The sequence below is a fragment of the Centruroides vittatus genome, unplaced genomic scaffold (assembly GCF_030686945.1).
Source record: "Centruroides vittatus isolate TY-2023 unplaced genomic scaffold, ASM3068694v2 scaffold_899, whole genome shotgun sequence".
In the NCBI taxonomy this organism is placed as follows: domain Eukaryota; kingdom Metazoa; phylum Arthropoda; class Arachnida; order Scorpiones; family Buthidae; genus Centruroides; species Centruroides vittatus.
This window is the reverse complement of record NW_027122719.1, coordinates 957314-977255: the sequence shown is the minus strand read 5'-3', so window position 1 is coordinate 977255 and position 19942 is coordinate 957314. Positions and strand designations below refer to the sequence as shown.

Here is a 19942-nt window from a genome sequence, read left to right as displayed (position 1 = left end):
TGAATCATTTAATCATAAAAGCTAATCCAATTTGTTTTTGACTTGTTTTTAGAATGATTTCCAACTACTGAAATTATAATTAATTAAATTATGACTCTTGTTCAGTCATCTGATCTTTAGTAATTTAATTAATGTTTATTCATTTGATTAATCTTCAAATATTGTTTGTTTTTTAATAAATACTGTATAATAAATAAATTGTAATGTTTGTGTAAATGTAATACAATATGTAAATAAGAAGTAATTTAATATTTAAGAAATTAAATAAAAATAATTTGAGTACCAAATCCTGTAATAAATATACTTATTTTTAATCTAGTTTTAAAAATTATTCTGAAATTTAATGAATTTCATAACAGAGATTATAGATATTTATCTTTAATTTATATATGACTTGGTGGCTGCCATTATTATTATTATTATTATGCACATAATGAGATCTTTATTTTAAAGTAATCCCTGGATAGATCATTATACAACATATACCGAATACCATTAAACTTTTGTAGATTACAGTAGTGCAATAGAAGTTTGTTAATTTGGACCCGGTAATCTGCCATCTTGTAAAAATTGGCCAATAATCCAGAATTGTCAAATAATTTGGCATACTAATGTTCCACAAATGGTTCACTGAAGATCCTGGATGGAAGTTGAGGTTAAGGTGGGATGCAGTCATGCACATTGACACATGTCAGGAGGTTAATTATGGAATTTGAGTGTCATAATCAAGAAAAATGATTCATTTTGTTACAGCACCTTGTTTGTATAAGGTGTTTTCCTAAGGCTAATACATGTTTATGTTGCAATTATCAAACAAATTCTTTCAAACACTTTTCAAGCTTGGGCTTGAAAGCATCATCTAATGTTTACAGATTTTAACAAGCTGTCTCAAGAATCCAGGACTTTGAACTCCTATACTGTGTAATTCAATAGTAATGTTCAGAATGAACATGGCTTCATTAGAATTAACATGTTTTATTTCAGTAATGTGACTGACATAAGACAAGTTCAGTAAATGAACTAAGTGCATCAGTGCTTGTATGGATGATCATTTAGTAAAAAAATGATCTAGTTCTACTGTTTTGGAGACTCATCCACTCCCACTTCAAATGTCTAGTTGCACCGACCTCATCTAGTTTGGCAATGCTAGTCCTAGACCAGTCCAGTCTCCTAAGCCATGGCCAACACAGACAGTATTGTGTTAAGAGCTGTTGTGTCAACAAGTCAAGGACATTATGTGATATTGCATCTGACATACCTACAGTGTATCTAAGATATTTATTTGACTCATAAAGTTATGTTAGAATTCTTTCTCTTGCAATTAGGCGAAAATAGATCAGTCAGGAAAGATCGAAGCCAGATGTATTTTTATTATCTTGTTATATGTAGTTATAATTCTATATAATCCAGTAAATAAATCTAGTTATTATTATTATTGATTCCGTAGTTGAGTGTCTCACTTCCAGGGCACCCTGCCTCTCTTATTTTTCCTCCTTCATCCCTTACTCTGTAGTCCTACACACACAGTTACTCATGTGGTTGAAGTTCTTGTGACTTGAAAAGTCACAGGTAGTGAGTGTCAGACCTGAATTGAGGAGGCACTTCTATTCTGTCACACAAGTTTACTGAATTTGTCTGTATTTTTTTTCTCATAGCCAATACAAGAACAGTATCCCTAAAAACAAGTTTTTAATACAGAACATATATAGCTTTTATGACTCATACATACATATGTCTGGAAAATATATTACAATATATACACATAAATTGTTGTGAATATTTAGTCTGTTCAATAAGTGTTTGTTAATATTTTCTGCAGGTTTTTCAGTCAGTCTTAACACACTGCAGTCATGCAATGTATCATTGTCAGTTGTCATATTGATGCAAAACTTGGCATGCAGATATGTCTCAAGAAGGTATGGAAATAATTAGAGTTATAGTGTGATGGCTCGTTGCATAATGCCAGCAGAGTGTGTTAAAGTGCAGCCTCCTTGACCTATAAAAAAGTGCATAAAGGCATACTGTCTGTAGTTTACCTGTTGCAGAGAAATGCCGTGTTGCTAGAGATGCCTTTACATTGCAATTGAAAACCATATGAACAACTCACTGAGTTTGAGAGGGGAAGGATCATTGGATTGAGAGAAGCTAGATGGTCATCTCGGTTATTCTGACAACATTGTGAGGAGGTGTTGGGACCAGTAGACAAGAGAGAGCTTGCACACATGGCACCCAGGCTCATGATGCCATCAGCAGACCACTAACTGAGAGGACTACCTGGTTCTCCAACAAGCGCACACACAACCTACTATGCCTTTGTTCGTCATTTGGTGTCATCATTACAGATCCCTGTGTCTGTTCATATCATTTCAAGGCACCTGGATGAGGAACATTTGGTATTGCAGTGACCATTATTTGTGCTGCGTTTGACAGCTACCCACCATTGCATCTGTTTGTGTAGTGTAGGTCCCAATAAGAATGAATCCCAATGGAATGGAATTGGATTGTCTACAGCAATGAATCCAGATTCAGTTTGGACACTGATGATGACTGTGTTTGTGTCTGAAGGCTCTGTGGTGAATGCCTCAATCCTGCCTATGCTTTGGAGCAGCACACCACCCCCACATCTGGTATGATGGTCTGGGGCAGGGATGTCCAACTTGCGGGCCCCACTACAGCCCACTTTATATTTTTACGCGGCCCACTGCACCCTCAATTTTTTAGATACATTTTCATTTATTTTGGTAAAGTATGTCATAAAATTATTCTCATTTCACTGGATACACTTTGATGTCGTATTGACAATTGGTAACATATTTGTAATTGTCCAATCAAAAATGTTGCTGGTGTGGTCTGTCATTTTGATTGCTTCAATTTCAAAGATTTTCACAATGAAGTGATGATGTTAGTGATAAAGAATGGGTACCTTTTATCATGCAGATGAAAAAGACACATAATCCCTCTTTTCAAAAGAGTGTCATCCATTTTTAGTGACTTGAGGCTAGGCCTAATGCCAAAGTGGAAAGGGCTAATTTATTCTTTATTTCTATAAAGAATAAATTAGCCCTTTCCACTTTGGCATTTTTACTAATTATAGGTATATAATACAGACATAGGTCTATCTATATATTTCTTTTGCTAACGTAATAATTTAAATATTCTCAACTTTCAATTATATTCATAATTATTTCATTAACTTTAAATTTATATTTTTAATGACTCGAGCATTTGATCATGGCATCTAATTCTAAGAAAAGAAAAATAACAGAAGAAAAGAGAAAATTCATTATCTTTTGACCAGAAAAATATTTTGTAATCTAAACATGTAATAATATTATTTGCCTTATTTGTCATGATAAAATTGCTGTGTGAAATTGTGCATTTTCAGAGTTTATTAAAAAGAAAAGAAGAATTTCCTGTGAAAAATATAGTAAATTATATGTAGTTTTGTTAAAGGATCTAACAACAAGATTTTCTGACTTCGGAAAATAAAAACTGAATAAAAATTGTTTAGTGATTTTTATTTATGTAAAAGCAGCAGCTGATACCAGCTAGAACTTATTGATTTTCAAAGCAGGTTAGGTGATTCCCATTTAACTAACATTCTTACAATTAATACTAGTACCACAAAATTTGCAGCTGGATGGCTGAGCAGTCAAGGTGGCAGCCTACCGCTCTGGGAGACCCGGGATCGAATCTGGACAATCAAAAAAATCCCCGGTCTATCCGGATATGTCGAGCCCCGTCCCTCACCACCTGGCAGCCCCATTGTGGGCCTGGCCAAACCCATAATGGACTTGCTGTAAGAGACCTTCTTAGTGTCTATAGGGCAGAAAGAATTTTAAAAAAGTACCACAAAAGCAGATATTAACAATATTATTAAAAAAAAAGTAATGTCAAAAATAGAATCGAATTTTTTATTTTGTGTTCATAATTTATTTTTTTACTGTCAACAATATAATATTTTTTGTAATTATATACATTTGTTATTAAAATTCGATATTCATATTTTGAACTTTTTAAAAAAGATATATTTATATTAATTACCCTTGTGGCCTACTGAATATACCTAAATTTCTAATTTTCCCCATTAAGAAAAAAGGTTAGACAGCCCTGGTCTGGGGTGTCATCATTAAGGTCTGGATTTTTAGGTGCATTTTTAAAATGGATTGGAGCTCATTTGGGTACTTTTTTCCCCCTGTTTTGGGTGCTCGTTTGGGTGCTTTTAAATGCTGTATTATTAAGACAAAAACTAAAAGGGACTACTATATTTACACTAGGGCACTTGAGAAGAATCATTTTCATTTTCGAAATGAAGTCATTGGCCTTGCTATATTCTACATGAATATGTTCACATACTTGGTATAGGGCATGGGCAAGACAAGTCACCTTTTAAGTTGTAGATGCACTTCAAATTTGAGAATGCTGACAACATGTAAGATGCTTGATCTGTAATGACAAAGCCAAACCTTTTCATACTGGACACCATTTGGCCACAACATGACGCAAACATCATTGAAAGCATGGGACGCTGTAGTTGAGTTCGTATTTTTAAGTTGGTACATTTTGAACAACATTGGTTGTACATAGAATCCGGTCAGTGATGCAACAAGAATGTTCAGCATGTACCGTTTAGTGGAATCTGTTGTTTCTTCCAGTATAAACATTACAGGATTGTCTCCGACAACATCCAGGATTTTAGATATTGTTTGATCATAAACTGGTTTCACAGTTTTTTCTGAGTGCACAAGCTTTTCTGTATATTTCTGGAGAAATGACTTAAAGGCTGAATTGTTTATCTTATATAAGGGTTATTTGCCTGCAGAAGAGCAGTCGTTAAATCTGCATAAAACGTATTATTAGCCTTCTAAGATTCTTCTCCTCTTTGAAATGAGGCCGCCTATAAATATCTGCTGGAAATTCCTCCTTTTTTGTTTGCCTTCTCTATGCTTTTCCGAACTCATGTGTCGCCTGATTTTCGTTTCTTGATGTTTCACATCAACCAACATCACATAATCGCAAATGGAACAGCAAAGAACTTTTACTTCTGTGCATACGCCTTCATTTTTAAACTTATTTGCTAAAATGTTCAGTTTAGATGCAGACAATTTTGTCATTATCTAATGTCACCCGACACCGAACAAGGGAAAATGGAACTGTTGCACTCACAAGTCAGGGTAAGATGACCTCAATACAGAATTTTCTAGATTGGTCTTTTCTTAGAAAAGAAAACATGTGTTGCAGATTTTCAGTGAATCTGTTCAGATTCTTAGAACAACCCTAAGGCTTAGTTGTTTAATCCAGAAAATTCCACTTTACCTCCTTTTCTCTCAACAAAAGAAGAGCGTAAGCTAATTATCGTATTTTTTTTCCTCAGCATACGTGGTTTGGTTTAACGAATTTGTTTTTCCCCTTGAATGAATAAAAACAACCAAAAAAAGGGATAATTGTCAACATATTCTTTGAAAATGTAAAAGGGGGGGAGCTGGGTGCAAAATATATAGTTTGGGTGCTAATCACTGTTTTGGGACAGGTTTGCGATTTGGGTGCTAAACAATTTGACAATGAGTGGACTACTGCACTAAAACTAAAACTGTCTTTTTACACTCTGCCCCTTTCAAAAACTGAGTTGGTATGGCACCCAAAAATCCTCTCATAGCCTGCCAAGAGCCATTTTCCAATAGGACAATCCCCAACCACATACAGCAAGAATGTTACAGGGCTACCTCTGCTATATTGCCACACTTCCCTGGCTTGTCCTGCCCTGATTTGTCATTGATTGAACATGTATGGGATCACCTGGGACACCAAGTTGGACACTCTAGAAGTTTGACTAAACTAGAGGACTGCTTACAGCAACTGTGGACTGAGATGCCACAGGACATCATACAGAACCTGCATGCCTGCCCATATCACATTGTGTATTCACACTAGAGATGGTCCAACAGGATGCTAGAACCTTTTTTCATTTGCAGTTTTTCCTGCAATAAATGATCCTTTTGCTTTTATTTTGTAATCACTTACTTATACCACCATCACACTCATACATGTATAATTTCATTGGATTTCGACAACTCCATTTTGGTGCACTAATTTTTTTGGCAATGAGAGTATATAAATATTGTTTAAAAACTGAAATGAGCCTTCATTCTTTCTAATGTTAATATATAAAAATATAAATATACATGAAAGTATATACAAATTGTTATTTTGCTTCAAAAAAATATTTCATGTCTACCTATTTTTACTAAATTTACCAGTAAAATATAACAAATCACTGATATATTTGCCAATGCATTTTTAACTGATTACTGATTAACCAATTTACCAGTAAATATAATCCTTATCTGGCATCATTCTGGTCTTGTAGGTGCCAAGTTAATGAGTTTACTTAATAAGATGTTTATTATTTGATAACTAAATTTTTTTTAAATATTGCACAATTCTTGTTGTTGTTATATAACTTTCAATTTCATAACATATTCTATTTTAAAAGACATACTTATAATTTTGTTTTCTTTTTGCTTTTTTTTCAGGAAATAGGCAAAAATATTTATACAGTTGAAGAACTGGTCCATGAAATTAAGGATAAAGCAACAAAGCAACGCTTACAATGTTTACCGTATCAATTTAAATTTAGAAAACCATCTTCAGATATTATTAAACTTGGTAAATGAATTATAAATTTTATTATATGACTTTGAAATATAAATTTTTAAATTAAATTTCAGTAATATTTCTTATGTTTTTTCTATCTAAAAATTATATTACAGGATTTGTTAATTACAATTTACAATTCAATTTTACTGATGTAAGAAACACATATTATCTGCAATTAAAAAAACTTGGCAGCTAATTATTAGCATACTATACTGTATACTTTTTTCTGCCATGTTTTGAAATCATGTCGTATTTTTTATATTTGTTCTATAAGTGCATAATGATCACTTGTCACTATTCAACGAAATTGAAATAAAGAAGTGAATAGTGCCAAGTGATTGTTATTAGGCTATATTGCGCTTATAGAACAAAAACGCATACTTTTTTATTTGTATTTCCTATATACTGTATTTTACGGACTATAAGACGCACTTTTTCTTCGAAAAATTGCCTCCAAAATTCAGGTGCGTCTTATAGTCCGTAGCGTCTTATGGGTATTTTTTTAAAAAATTGTTTAAAAATTAAGGTGTGTCTTATAGTCCATAGCGTCTTATAGTCTGTAAAATACGGTATATATCATTTTAATGTATTGAATTATATTCATAGTATTTGTAGTTGTTTAACTATTTATTTCAATTAGTTTTTTTTTGTATTATCTATAAATATATATTAAACTGCTTTATTCTGATAACCAAAATCAAATAGTTTACTGTATATTGTGCCAAATTTTATATAACATCTAAAGGGTGATGTCTGATTTTGATATCATTGACCTTGAAATTTTTAAAAATTGCTATGCACTAGATATTTAGAGAGATAAAATTGATTCAAAAAGAAAGGATATTTGTTGAAATAGTTTTTCAGTTATATGAAATAATACAATAAATTCTTGATTATGTGATTATGTAATTATAAATTTGAAAATAGAGAAAAAATTTAAGTTATTAAGAAACATTTTACTTTATATTTTTTAGCAAAATATTTACATTATACAGGGGTCCTGCTGCATAGTGCCAAAATTGCTACTTGGCAATAGTTTTATTAAACATGATGATAAAAATATAATGCTGGTGATAGTACACTTCATGACAAACGACAGAATGTCGAGCTCCTGTGAGATGGGAGCCCCATGCACCACATACCTAGCAATAGCGAAGTTGAGGCCAAAGTTTTAAATGCGAAAACATGTATGTTGGATGTTCAGCGTCACTTTCCTATAAGCCTAGAAGTTTAACAATGATGTTTGAAAAGTCAGTGGAATCGTGCTCGACATTCCAAACACTATTGTCAAACTTCTAGGCTTACGGAAAGCAGCGCTGAACGTCCAACATACACGCTTTTGCATTTAAAACTTCGGCCTCAACCTCGCTAATGTCACATGGCAAATTCAGACAGGAAAGCAGGAAGTGATGTTGTGAACCAAAGGTAGTTTTCATACAATGCCACTCAGTGTTTCCAGATTGGGGATTTTTTATTGACTAAAAGAAAATTTGGGGTGACCTTTTTTTCACTTTGATCTTTTTCCAGTAGAATTAATGCATAAAAATGTTGACATGGCAGAACTTGTGAAATACTGTTTAAGCATTGTGATCAAATGTATTATTTGGAATTATTCATTAAAAAATTATTCCTATTTCTAAGTGACAGGTTAACATGTTACTCTTGCTTTCCAGACTCCAAGCTGATAAGGCTACCAGCACTTGCATTAATAAGTAAAATTGGTGGCAATAAATAATTTGAAGTGGCCAATTTTTTAAAATTTACAGAGTGACCCCTGATTATATGAGAGAAAAACATAAATTTATTAATAAGAGAAAAAAAACAAGCTGCTATGTTTTGAATCAATATTATTGAACAAGAATTTTAAAAAATAGTCCAGCAATGAGTTTCTTAACTTTCCTAGCAACATTTGGTAGCACCATCTGTTATCTTATTTTATTTGAAAACTTCTTACATTTTCAACTATTATAAAATGCCAAAAAGCTTAATTCTGAAGCTAGGGATGGGTTTTATAAAAAAAAATTGTAAATGCTAATAAAAAGTAAAATCACCAGTAAGTCTGATACTAGTGGATACAAAAGACTCCCTTTATCTCCTCACTCTCTCAACCTTTAATCACCAAAATTTAATGGCATCAATCCCTGTAATAAACAAATCTCCCTGCAAAATTTCAGAAATTTTTGACAAAAAGCACAGGAGTTAAGCTTGAAAGGAGGTGAAGCAAATCATGCCTCTCCACACACACACACACACACACACAAATAAACACACTAATATCCATACATACAGAAGAAAAAAACCCAATTTTTTTTTCATTTCTCAGCATTTCAAGGTGTCCTGAGTTTAAAAATGTAAAAATCTTGGAGATATTTTTTGATTGCCATACTTTTCCTCTGTTATATATAACAATATAACAGCCAGGAAAGTAACTAGCATTGTGATGTTAATATTGCATTGTTCATGGTGGTAATTGTATGATTTTGTTACAACTATTCCATAATGCTTGCTTGCCAAAAATTACATATTGCAACATTGCTTAACATAAAATTTGAAGATGCAATTTCAACAGTTTAAAAAGAAATTGGTCTCATTATCATACTAGTATTTTTCAAATGGTTGATGGGATAAGGTAATATAACACGAAGACGCTGTATCAATAAGGGTGCTTCACAAAAGGACTTTCTATGAGAAACAGTTAAGTATTAAATATGTGAAGAAAATCAAGAGAACTCCATATGGCCAGCCCATTGGTCATATCATATGCAAATCCAGGACCAACTAGTGATTTTTTTGTGGTTTTTTTCCACCCCCACTGATGGTGGTTTTTTTTCTCAGTATTATGTTTTTGATGTTTTAATGTTATAATATGTGGTTTCAGGTATGAATAGTGTGGTATAGTTTTAGAAAAGTTCAAAATATTGCATTACAAATGATAAGTACACAGCATCATTAGTTAATTTGTTAAATTCATTTTTAAAAATTCCAGCAACAAGTTGTCCAACTTGTATCTTTCCCAGCAAAAAATATTTGTTTAAGAAACATATTAGCAAAGTCTAAAAAATTATGTAGGGCTCCACCTGTTATGAGATTTTATTAAAAAAATAACTTTTGTGTTACTAATTATAATAAAAAGTCAAAAGGCTTAATTTTGAGGATAGAAATGAGTTTTTATTTGGTAAATTAAAAATGTGTATGAGTAAAGAACATAACTTTGAAACTTTTTGAGATATGGCCCCATCCCCTTAATACCTCAGAAACTAATGGTGCAATTGTGCAATTTTCCTGAAAATTTCAAGAAACATTTTTCCCTAATACAAATCTCCCTGAAAAATTTCATAAGTTTTTGACAAAAGGCACAGGAGTTATTGCTTACTAAAGTGGATAAAAAAATCATGCCCTCTCATACACATTAGCATCCATATGCACAGAAGAAGCTCCCAAACGTTTTTGCATTTCTCAATGTTTCAAGGTCTCCTGAGTCCAAAAATATAAAAATTGTGTAGGTCATGTTTTGTTCTTTTGACCAATTACCACATTTTCTCCTCTGTTATATAACAGCTAGAAAAATAAAATGAAGAGAAAATTGTCACTAATAAATGATAAAAGAATTGTGTAAAGATTCAAATAGTTTGATTTTTTTATTATTTTTTTTTATGATTTTCTTTAACATGTAATCTGAAGATGTTTCATTAAATGTGCCAAAAATGTTTTTGAACTTAAATATTTCTCTGATAAGGTGTTATATCTATTAAATTTCTTTAAATGTAAAGATCGATTTTCATTGCAAGGACATAAATGCTATAAATAAATAACACAGATGTAGCTTGCTAATATTATGTACTTTTTAACCTTGTGTGATTACTCCAGTAGGTTATTTATATTAGTATTATTTTTTGTAATTATATGTAAGTGTTTAAGAATTCCTACTGTGTGACATGTGTTTAGTAGTTCTGAAAGGCACTTTTTTTCCTTTCATTTTCTGTAGCTGACCCTAATTAAGAAAAATTACTTCTATTACTAATTGTAATATTTTTATATAATAATTACTTATCAGAAATCTACAATTTCAATATAAGTATGTAAAACAGGCATGAAGTATTTTAACATAATTTTATTTTATAGTGTTATTATGTAGTTAGAAAATTTTTATTAGAATCTGAAATTTGGTTAAAAAAAGTTGTGCGCCATATTTTAAACATTAAAAAATCATTACTAGGTAATCAACATATTTGTCATTAATTAAAAAATAAAATTTTAATGATAATAAACGAATATATATACTAGATTTTACAAATAAAAATATAAAAAAATTTTAAATCAGACGACTTCTATCACTAGATTAGCATGGAATTATCCATTGACAGAGAAGATCTGTAAGGATGGATCACTAGAAATTTTCTTATCACCACTTCTTAATAATAATACTTAGTATTTCAAGGTAAAACCAATATGATGACATTTTAACAATCTGCAAGCACAATCTCAAATGTAATTTAATTAGAATACTATATAAAGCTTAATAATTTTAAAATTAAAATACTTACCCAGTTGGACAAGTAAATAAGCATCAATGATAGCTAGGGGTCAGCTTAGCAGGACTGATGCAAACCATCACAGAAATTGTCTATTGTGATGTTTCTTTTTGCTTTCTGTACAAAAACATTCAGTGTCTGTATTTCTTGTAGTGCAGTCAACGTTGAGGATGAGGTCTCAAAATATCTGAGGCCTCATTGTCCTTTTTATGAAAAAGATTCAACTTTTCTATGAATGACCTTGGGTGATGTTTTTGTATTTTATTAATGTTGTTTGCATTTTCCTTTGGAGTTGTTCTAGTTCTGAATGTGTCCGACATATAACTCCAAATTATTTTAAAACTCTTCAAAAATTATTTTGAATGAATTATGATCATAATTTGTTATAATATTTAAAATGTTGATTTAGTAAAATCTGAATAATAAATAACAAAATTATATATTACAAGCTATACTGAGAAAAAGGTTACATTTTCAAAATGTTTTCAGTTTGTCATTTTCATCATAGGATTATTTTAGCTACAGTAAGACCCCACTTAACGCTGCCTCATTTAACGCTAATTTGACATAATGCGATCTGCTCGAAGCGTTAAAAAAGCTCAAAATTCACCCAGATTCAAATTATTGCAGCATTTCGTTGATTTGTATATAATACGATTTTTTACAAACACGAACCAATCTGAAAAAGGTGTACTTTCTTTAAATCTATGTTTGTTTGGTGCAGTTTTGGAAAAAATATAACATCATGGATGCCATTGGAAATATCAGCTTCGCTTGGCAAGAATTAACTGATAAATGCGTAAATGAAGTATGGAAGAAGTTATGGCTGGAGGTATCCAAGAATTCTCATTGAGAAGAGCCTGTCGCTGTATCATTAGGTTGACAAAATTGTCAACATAATCGATACAGGAGATGTAGATGAGCAGGATATTGGGGAGTTATTGCAGGTTTCTGGTAAGTGCCTTACCAACGACAACTTTAAGAACTGGCAGAACAAGGAATTCGTGTAGAACTGGAAAATAGAGATTCTGAAGACGAAGAACCCAAAAAATTTCTCTACAGTTTTCCTTAGTAAAAGGTTTGTAACGATAACCGAAATTGTTGATCAAATTGTAGCGAATGATCCAGATTTTGAAAGGAGTGCAAAAGTAAAACAAGGCATTTTGGATGCAATCTCTTGCTACTGACATTTGCTTAAGGAAAGAAAAAGAAGCGACAAATGAAACTACACGATTTTATCGCAAAAGAAGAATTTTGAAAAAGCCAGATCATCATCACAAAAAATGACTGTTACATTTCTTTGTGCATATGTTTATGTGTTATTTACAAGGGTAGTCCCAGAAGTACCCGACCTAACAAAGAAGACAAAAAAATTTGGGAAAACATATCTTTATTTTTCAACATAGTCTCCTTTTAGCTCGATACACTTTTCCCTGCTATGTTCAATAGCTTCAATCCCCTGTTTATAGTGAGAACTGTCAAGCTTCTCAAAATAGCCATCAACTGCAGACTCCACCTCTTCATTGTTGGCAAGTCTTTTACCACCAAGCCAGTTTTTCAAGTTTGGAAAGAGAAAATAATCTGAGGGAGCTAAATCTGGCGAATAGGGTGCATGAGGAAGCAATTCGAACCTTAAGAGCCGCCGCAAACTACAGGAAGCGAGAGCTAGCGTACTCTCGGTCGCGCTCCTAAGCCCCGCCTTTTTTCCCATGATGCTATGGGCCATTTTTGCTAGGTAAGCTACTCGAGCACGAAGCAGCCGCAAACTACACAACGTTTGCTCGCGTAACTAGTCCACATGACGTGGAATCCAGATGTGGATTGGCTATAGAACAAAGATTTTATTATAATCTATACTTGTCAGTTTTCGTTCCGTCAGTTATTATAACGGAACCTATCTGTCAGTTTTCGTTCCGAACTTTGAAACAGAATGGGAAAAATATGCCTATTAGTTAAGCTTAACTAGGCTTAAGCCTATTTATAAATAACTATTTTAATATACAACGTTTATACCATTTTTTTTTCAATACTGAATGTATTAATCATGTAATTTACGTACATCGATAAAATTCTATTATTTCTTTTTCGACGTGTGGCATGTTTATGTAGTCATCCATTTTCCGCTGCTCTCTCTTGCTAGCGTAATGCTCTCGTTGTTGAATTCTGTGAACAGCGAGAGTACTCTCGTATCGCTGCTCTAGCAAAGGAAAAACCACGTGAGCAAGAAGAGAGGGGCGGAGCCTTTGACGTCATCGGTTGTGCTAGGGCACGTTTGCTAGCATTTTGCTCTCGCAAAGTGCTAGTTTGCGGCGGCTCTAACTCATGGATTTTTGCCATTGCAATAACAGATGTGTGAACTGGTGTGTTGTCTTAATGAAACAAGACTTTTTTTTTCACCAAATGTGGCCGTTTTTTCTTGATTTCATCACTCAAGCACTGCAATAAGTTTGCATAATACTCACCATTGATTGTTTTTCCTTTTTGAAGATAATCAATGAAAATTATCCCAATGAAAATTCTGTCTTTTTAATATTTTTCTTTAGTAAAATGAAATTAGATGAAAAAATCTTTGTACTGTTAATAGAAAAATATAAATTAGAATCAAAACATTTACTTATATTTATACAAGTCAAACTCCATTATTGATTAGACATTATTATAGATTAAGGATTATAGATTAAACATTATTTGGAGCTGCTCCATTCCATTTTTAGAACTGAATACAAAAAATATCAATTTAATAATAATCTAATGATCATAAAAGATAATGAAAAGTAAGGAATGTTTTGGAATAATAATTGATAGTTTAAGAATGTTTTTAAGTAGTTGATGAAATAATTAAAATGAAGCAAGATAAAGTGTAAAAAGTAAAACACAAAAATAAAAACTGTTATAAATAACACACAAAAAGTACAACTGTAAAAATTTGTATTGATATTTAACTTAGAATTAATATTCACTTTAGAATTAAAATGGGAATCAATCTGATGGGTATCAAATTTAAGATGTATTTTTTACTTATATATTTATTCATTAATTATTCATAAATTAAATGGCTATGTTACTAAATTAAATTAATTTCAAAAATGTTTTCAGTTACGGAATTTTCAAAAAAGACGGGCGATTATCCTAGTTTATCAGCCACAGATATACAACTAATTGCCTTAACATTTTTACTTGAAAAAGAGAATGTTGGTGTTGATCACTTAAATATTAAAACACCACTGAAACAGGTATTATTTTCTTTTAATTAAAATTACATATTTTTATGATGCATTATTTAGTGTACAAATAACTTAAATTACTTTTGTATGACTTAAATGTGTTTTTAGTGACATTTAATAATTGTATAAACAGGTAAATAAAAGATTTATATGTCTAATTATGTTACATTTTGTAGTTCTCAGAAAGCATTATGATTCTGTTCAAAATCATATCTTATTTGTTTTCGTATCATAATATAAAGAGGCATTTGGTCCGATTTTTTAAAAGCTGTAGGAATTTGATTTGCCTCACAGATTCTTGTTTTTCTTGATTATATATCAAATAATCAATGTTATGTACTAAATTTTGGACTCTTAAATGATGACAATATAATCTTTTAACCAATATTGGATAATACAAAGTCCTGTTTATTATGAAATCATTTTTGGTCCCATGAAAAAAGATAGGAATTTTAATATAAAGCTGTTCAGTTAATATGTAATATAAAGAACTTTTTGGTCTCCAGAATACAGAAGTTATGCTGTTCATGTTAGTTAATATTCATTCCTGGAAGGATTTCTTTCTACCACTAATGTCCATGTCTGGAAAAGGATTTATTCATATAACTTTAAACTCATCTGTGTGAAAAAAGTTGAAGTCTCTGTTACTGTACTGCCAAATGACAACACAACCTCTGCTCTTAATGAAACTAGTAGTGAAATAATGCAAAAGTGCTTTCCTTCTGATAATCCTGAAAAAGATGATGATAATCATGATTAATGCATCTTGAAGCAGAGAGATTCTTATCTATTGTATCTTGATTCTTCATTCTCCCAATCTGAGTATGATATAGTCATTAGATATCTTGAAGCAAAAAAAGCTCCCAGTCCTGATATCTAATAGAATAATAATAACAATTTTGTACAAGAAATACCACACTTCTCTATGGGCTTTTTAACTGTTGCATAAAATTTGGTATTTTTCCAGGTCCATGAAAAGAAGCCAGTTATATTGATACCCAAGAATGATTTAAAAGTTCCTGCACTGGGAAATATTAGATATATGTCTACTTTCTTCCTTGGAAAAGTGCCTTGAGAAGCTCTTCTTCAACAGATTTTTAACTGTCATTTACATCATTGAAAGTTATTGAGTAATGACCAATATGATTTTATGACCTAGCATTCCACTGTGAATGACATCTTTTAATTGTGTCATGTCATACAACAAGGAAAGAAAAAGAGATTGACATCTCTTCTAATATTTCTGGATATCAAAGGAACATTTGACAATGTGTGGTGGCCCTCAATTTTAAAACTTATAAGAGATATCAAAGTAGTGCAAAATATTTCTATTTGCTCAAATACTTCTTACAGGTCAGAACAACTGAGCTTAAATTAGTCTTTGTTAAAAATAAAAACTGTTTCTCAAGTAAAGACTATCCTCAAGGCTCTGTATCAGGATCTCTTCTCCAAAATGTTATCATTAACAACCTGCTAATTAAATTATAAAATTGACGTCGCAGATAATATCCTCTTGACTTTACAAAATAAAGACATTATGATCATATGTTTACAAGCACAGAATGTTCTGGATTTTGTTTCTCACTGGTCTAATGTGCACAAATTGGAATTCAATCCACTGAAAAGTAAAGTGATGATTTATAGCAAAGGAGTGAATAAAGCAACTACTTACATCTTGGAGGAGTTGACCTCATCTTTGTAAGTGAAATAAAATATCTGGATGTAATTATTAATCACAAATGCAGTGGAAGAGCCGTGTAATCTACATTTCTGTTAAATGTGAGAAAAATTCTCACCAGTTTGTATCATGTTGCCAATATGAAATTTGGTATTAATTATGATGTTTTTAAACTGATTTACAAGCAAAGGATTGTCCCTTTCATATCTTATGGCTCCAGAGCTTGGGGAAATGCTTTAAAGTAAAAGATTATTGCTAGTTGAGAAGAATGCAATGGAGAATACGCCTGCAAATTGTTCTTGGATATAGAACAATCAGTTACAAAGCAACTTTTGTTCTGATTTCTAAGTCAATAGGTGAAAACCTATTGACTTAGAATTCATTTTTATAAGCAATCTCTATCTATATTTCTACAGTGAATTATACTCCTTGAACAATCTTAATTAAAAACTTCATCTGTCCAATCTACATCCAATTAACATTGTTAATTATGACAAAGACATGATAAACCATTACAGTAGAATTTGTTTTACAGACAGTAGCAAAATGGACAGCAAGGATAGTCTAACATATGTTATTTATGATGAAGATTTCGAAACTGAATATTGCCAATATCAAATACATGATAAAAAAGCTATTCTTCAAACTGAATTGTTATGTTTAAATTTGCCTGTTAAATGGTTTCAAACATGTGGCTAACCATCCTCAAAATTCCCTTCGTTTATTAGAGAAAAGATTATGTTCAGAAAAGCTAATAATTGAAACCCTATTAATAATTAAGTCTCTAAAAATCAAAGGTACAGACATTCATTTTGCTTATGTATGTAGACATAACAGAATTTTTGGAAATGAGATAGCTGATTTCCTTTTGAAGGACTCATTTAATCTTCATATATCTTTAAATGTATGCATCCCAAAATGCCACTGGAAAACTGTTTCTAAACAAAAGATGTTGCACTTTTGGAATAATGAATTTGTTAACTCAAGCAAAGCTAGTGTGACTAAAAAGTTCTTTCCTACTGTATTTCAAAGATCGTCAGTCAAACTCTTTTTTACCAATTTCAAATTAATCTAATCTAATTCCTCACTGGCCATGGGTACTTTTGTTTTACTTAGAAAGATTTAAACTAAGACCCACAGCTTTGTGTACCTATACTGTTGGTGGTAAGCAGGATGTTAACTATATTATTTTTTGCTGCTCCAACATGCAAAAAGAAAGAGAGCATTTTTGACAGAAGCTTGATAGCTTGGGGAAAGCATGATTGATTCCACATAGTTTTTTTTGCAAATTCCAGGTTTTCCTTTTTAGCTTTTGCAGACTTTGTTCATTTTTATTCCTTTCCATGATATTCTCATATGTTACCAATTGATATGAGGTATTTGATTTTTGTATTTACTTATATGTTGCTTTGCATATCTGTACATGTTTCATGTTTGTTAACTTATTGCCATAAGCCTTGTGTAATACTTGCATAGGGCATGAGGAGAAATATGCTGTAAATTTTTTAAAATGTTAATCCAATCATAATACTTGGATATTACCATAAAAATAAAGGGTTTGATGTACAAAAATATAAGTATCATAAATGAAATATTTTGAGGTTGTAGTAAACAGATTTTTAAATGGAAATCTGTTAAAATTTTCAAACTTGCATATCAATTTTTTTGTGCAAGAACAATTTAAAATTAGAATACATGGTCGTCATATATGTTGTCAACAGCTGATTTTTTTTTAAAAACATTTTTAAATAGCCAGTAGCAAATTTAAACTTTGTAAAGTCTCATAAACTTACAAAATTGAAATCATTTGCAGCAAAGACATGATATAAAATGGCACTATGTCTCTGGACAGCAAACTTTGGTTAATGTAGAGGCAGTGGATGACTGGAAGAGAAATCACAAATCCATTTTTGACTCATATGAAGCAAGGAATATCTTTAATATGGATGAAATGGGATTGTTTTATTGCCTGATTTTTAATAAGACATTTGCTATGAAAGGAATAGATGTTCTGGGGAAAGATGAGCAAAGAATGAATAACTGTTTTGTTGTACTGCAACATGGACAGGACCAAGAAGCTTCAACCTCTGGTAATTGGCAAATCAATGAAACCTAGATGCTTCAAAAACCTATAGCCACAACACTTTCCTTGTGATTATGCTACAAATACCACAGCCTGGATCAACACAGATCTTTCAAGACTGGCTTGTGAAATTAGACAGAAAGATGGCATGCTATAAAAGGAATACCTTAATGCTTCTGGACAAATGTACTGCCCACTGGGCTTAATGTATGTCTCTAAAAAACATAAAGCTGCTCTATCTTCCAACAAACACAACATCTGTGTTGCAGCCACTAGACCAAGGCATATTCCATCATTTGAAAAAGATTTATTGAGGATACTAGTAATATATTTAGTGCATCATCTAGAAGACAAAAATACTTTGCCTCCAAAATAGAGCATTTTTGATTCACCAAGAAATGTGGCTTATGCCTAGGAAAATGTTTCACCTGAAGTGATTTCTAATTGCTTTAGGAAGGTTGGTTTTATCAAAAAATAACATAGATTTAAAATATAAGTCAGATGTGGGCCATAAAAATTCTGAAGAAAAATGGACAGCTCTACAGGAAGTATTAAATCTTCAGTCTGATTTTAGAGACTACATCCAAATTGATGAGTTGGCAACCAGTAAGATTCCCATGGAGGAAGAATTAGTCAGAAAAGGCATTAACATCAAAGGAGAAAATGAAGTGGAAGCAATAGATGATGATGTAGAAGCAGATTATAGCTTACTGCCAAAAGCACATGCTGAGAATGCACTGGCAGTGCTGGAAAATGTGTTAATGTGTTTGGCTGATTGTTCTCCAGAACATTTAAGTCACTTTGACAAATTAAATGATAGAACACATACAAACAAAAATAGTGTAAGCACATATTGATTCATTTTCCAAACTACTTTAAAATATAGCTTGCATTAATAAAATGCCATACATTTATTAGTGAAATTGATTGAATTGTTTTTACTAACTGTTGAAATTGATTGAATTGCTTTCGAACTATCATCATTCGAATTCGTTCTTAAAAGATCGGAACGGAGTTTTTTAAAAATAATAGAATCCAGCAGTTTAACCTGAAGAAGGACACGGAAGGCGTTCAGAAAACGTTCGTTAACTTGAATTAATTAATTTCACACCAGTCACAGGCACAAGTGAGTTCTAATTATATATTTTACTAACATTTCAACACAATACTTGCCTTCTTGAATAAAATATAGCTGTGATTTAATTTAGTTATTGCTTATTTGAGTTTCAAAATGGCTTGGGGGAGACAATTTAGTTTGTCATTATTTACTGAGTGGAGAAACATATACCCATTGAGTTTGATTAATATTAACCTCATTATTATGAAGTCTGCATTTTTTAGTCCCTGAACTTCATAATAAAGACGTTTTACTGTATTTATATTTTACGTCAGTATAATAAATATTTAAACATATCTCTTTAATTAGATTTAAATTTTTAATTTTTTGTTTTATACATATATAAATATTTACTTACAGACAAGTATTGAACCTTATTCATCTGATAAGAATGCTTCATTGATTGGATTTTATTTTCCTCCTAATGTAAGTAAAAGTTACAGTTTATATAAATTTAAAGTGTGAAATGGTGCAAATCAATATACCAGATTGTTCAATAAGTCTTGTCGTTCAATAAGAGATGGTGCTATTAGGTTTGTCGTTTTATTTCTCTAAAAATAGTACTACTATTTTATAAACACGTGTGAAGTTTCATGTAGATCTATCAACTCATTTGTATATTTGCAGCTGTTCAAAGTTGACCTGTCAGTG

General features: G+C 31.6%; 1 protein-coding gene across 1 annotated transcript in view; it reads left to right on the top strand.

Moving 5' to 3' along the window:
- The window catches only part of LOC136990313 (RNA-binding protein NOB1), a 40443-nt gene that overhangs the window by 10505 nt on the left and 9996 nt on the right, over positions 1–19942 (top strand). The window contains exons 2-4 of the mRNA XM_067288706.1: positions 6534–6666; positions 14286–14422; positions 19652–19717. Of these exons, the coding sequence (XP_067144807.1) occupies positions 6534–6666; positions 14286–14422; positions 19652–19717 (336 nt within the window). The remainder of the gene's footprint in view (positions 1–6533; positions 6667–14285; positions 14423–19651; positions 19718–19942) is intronic.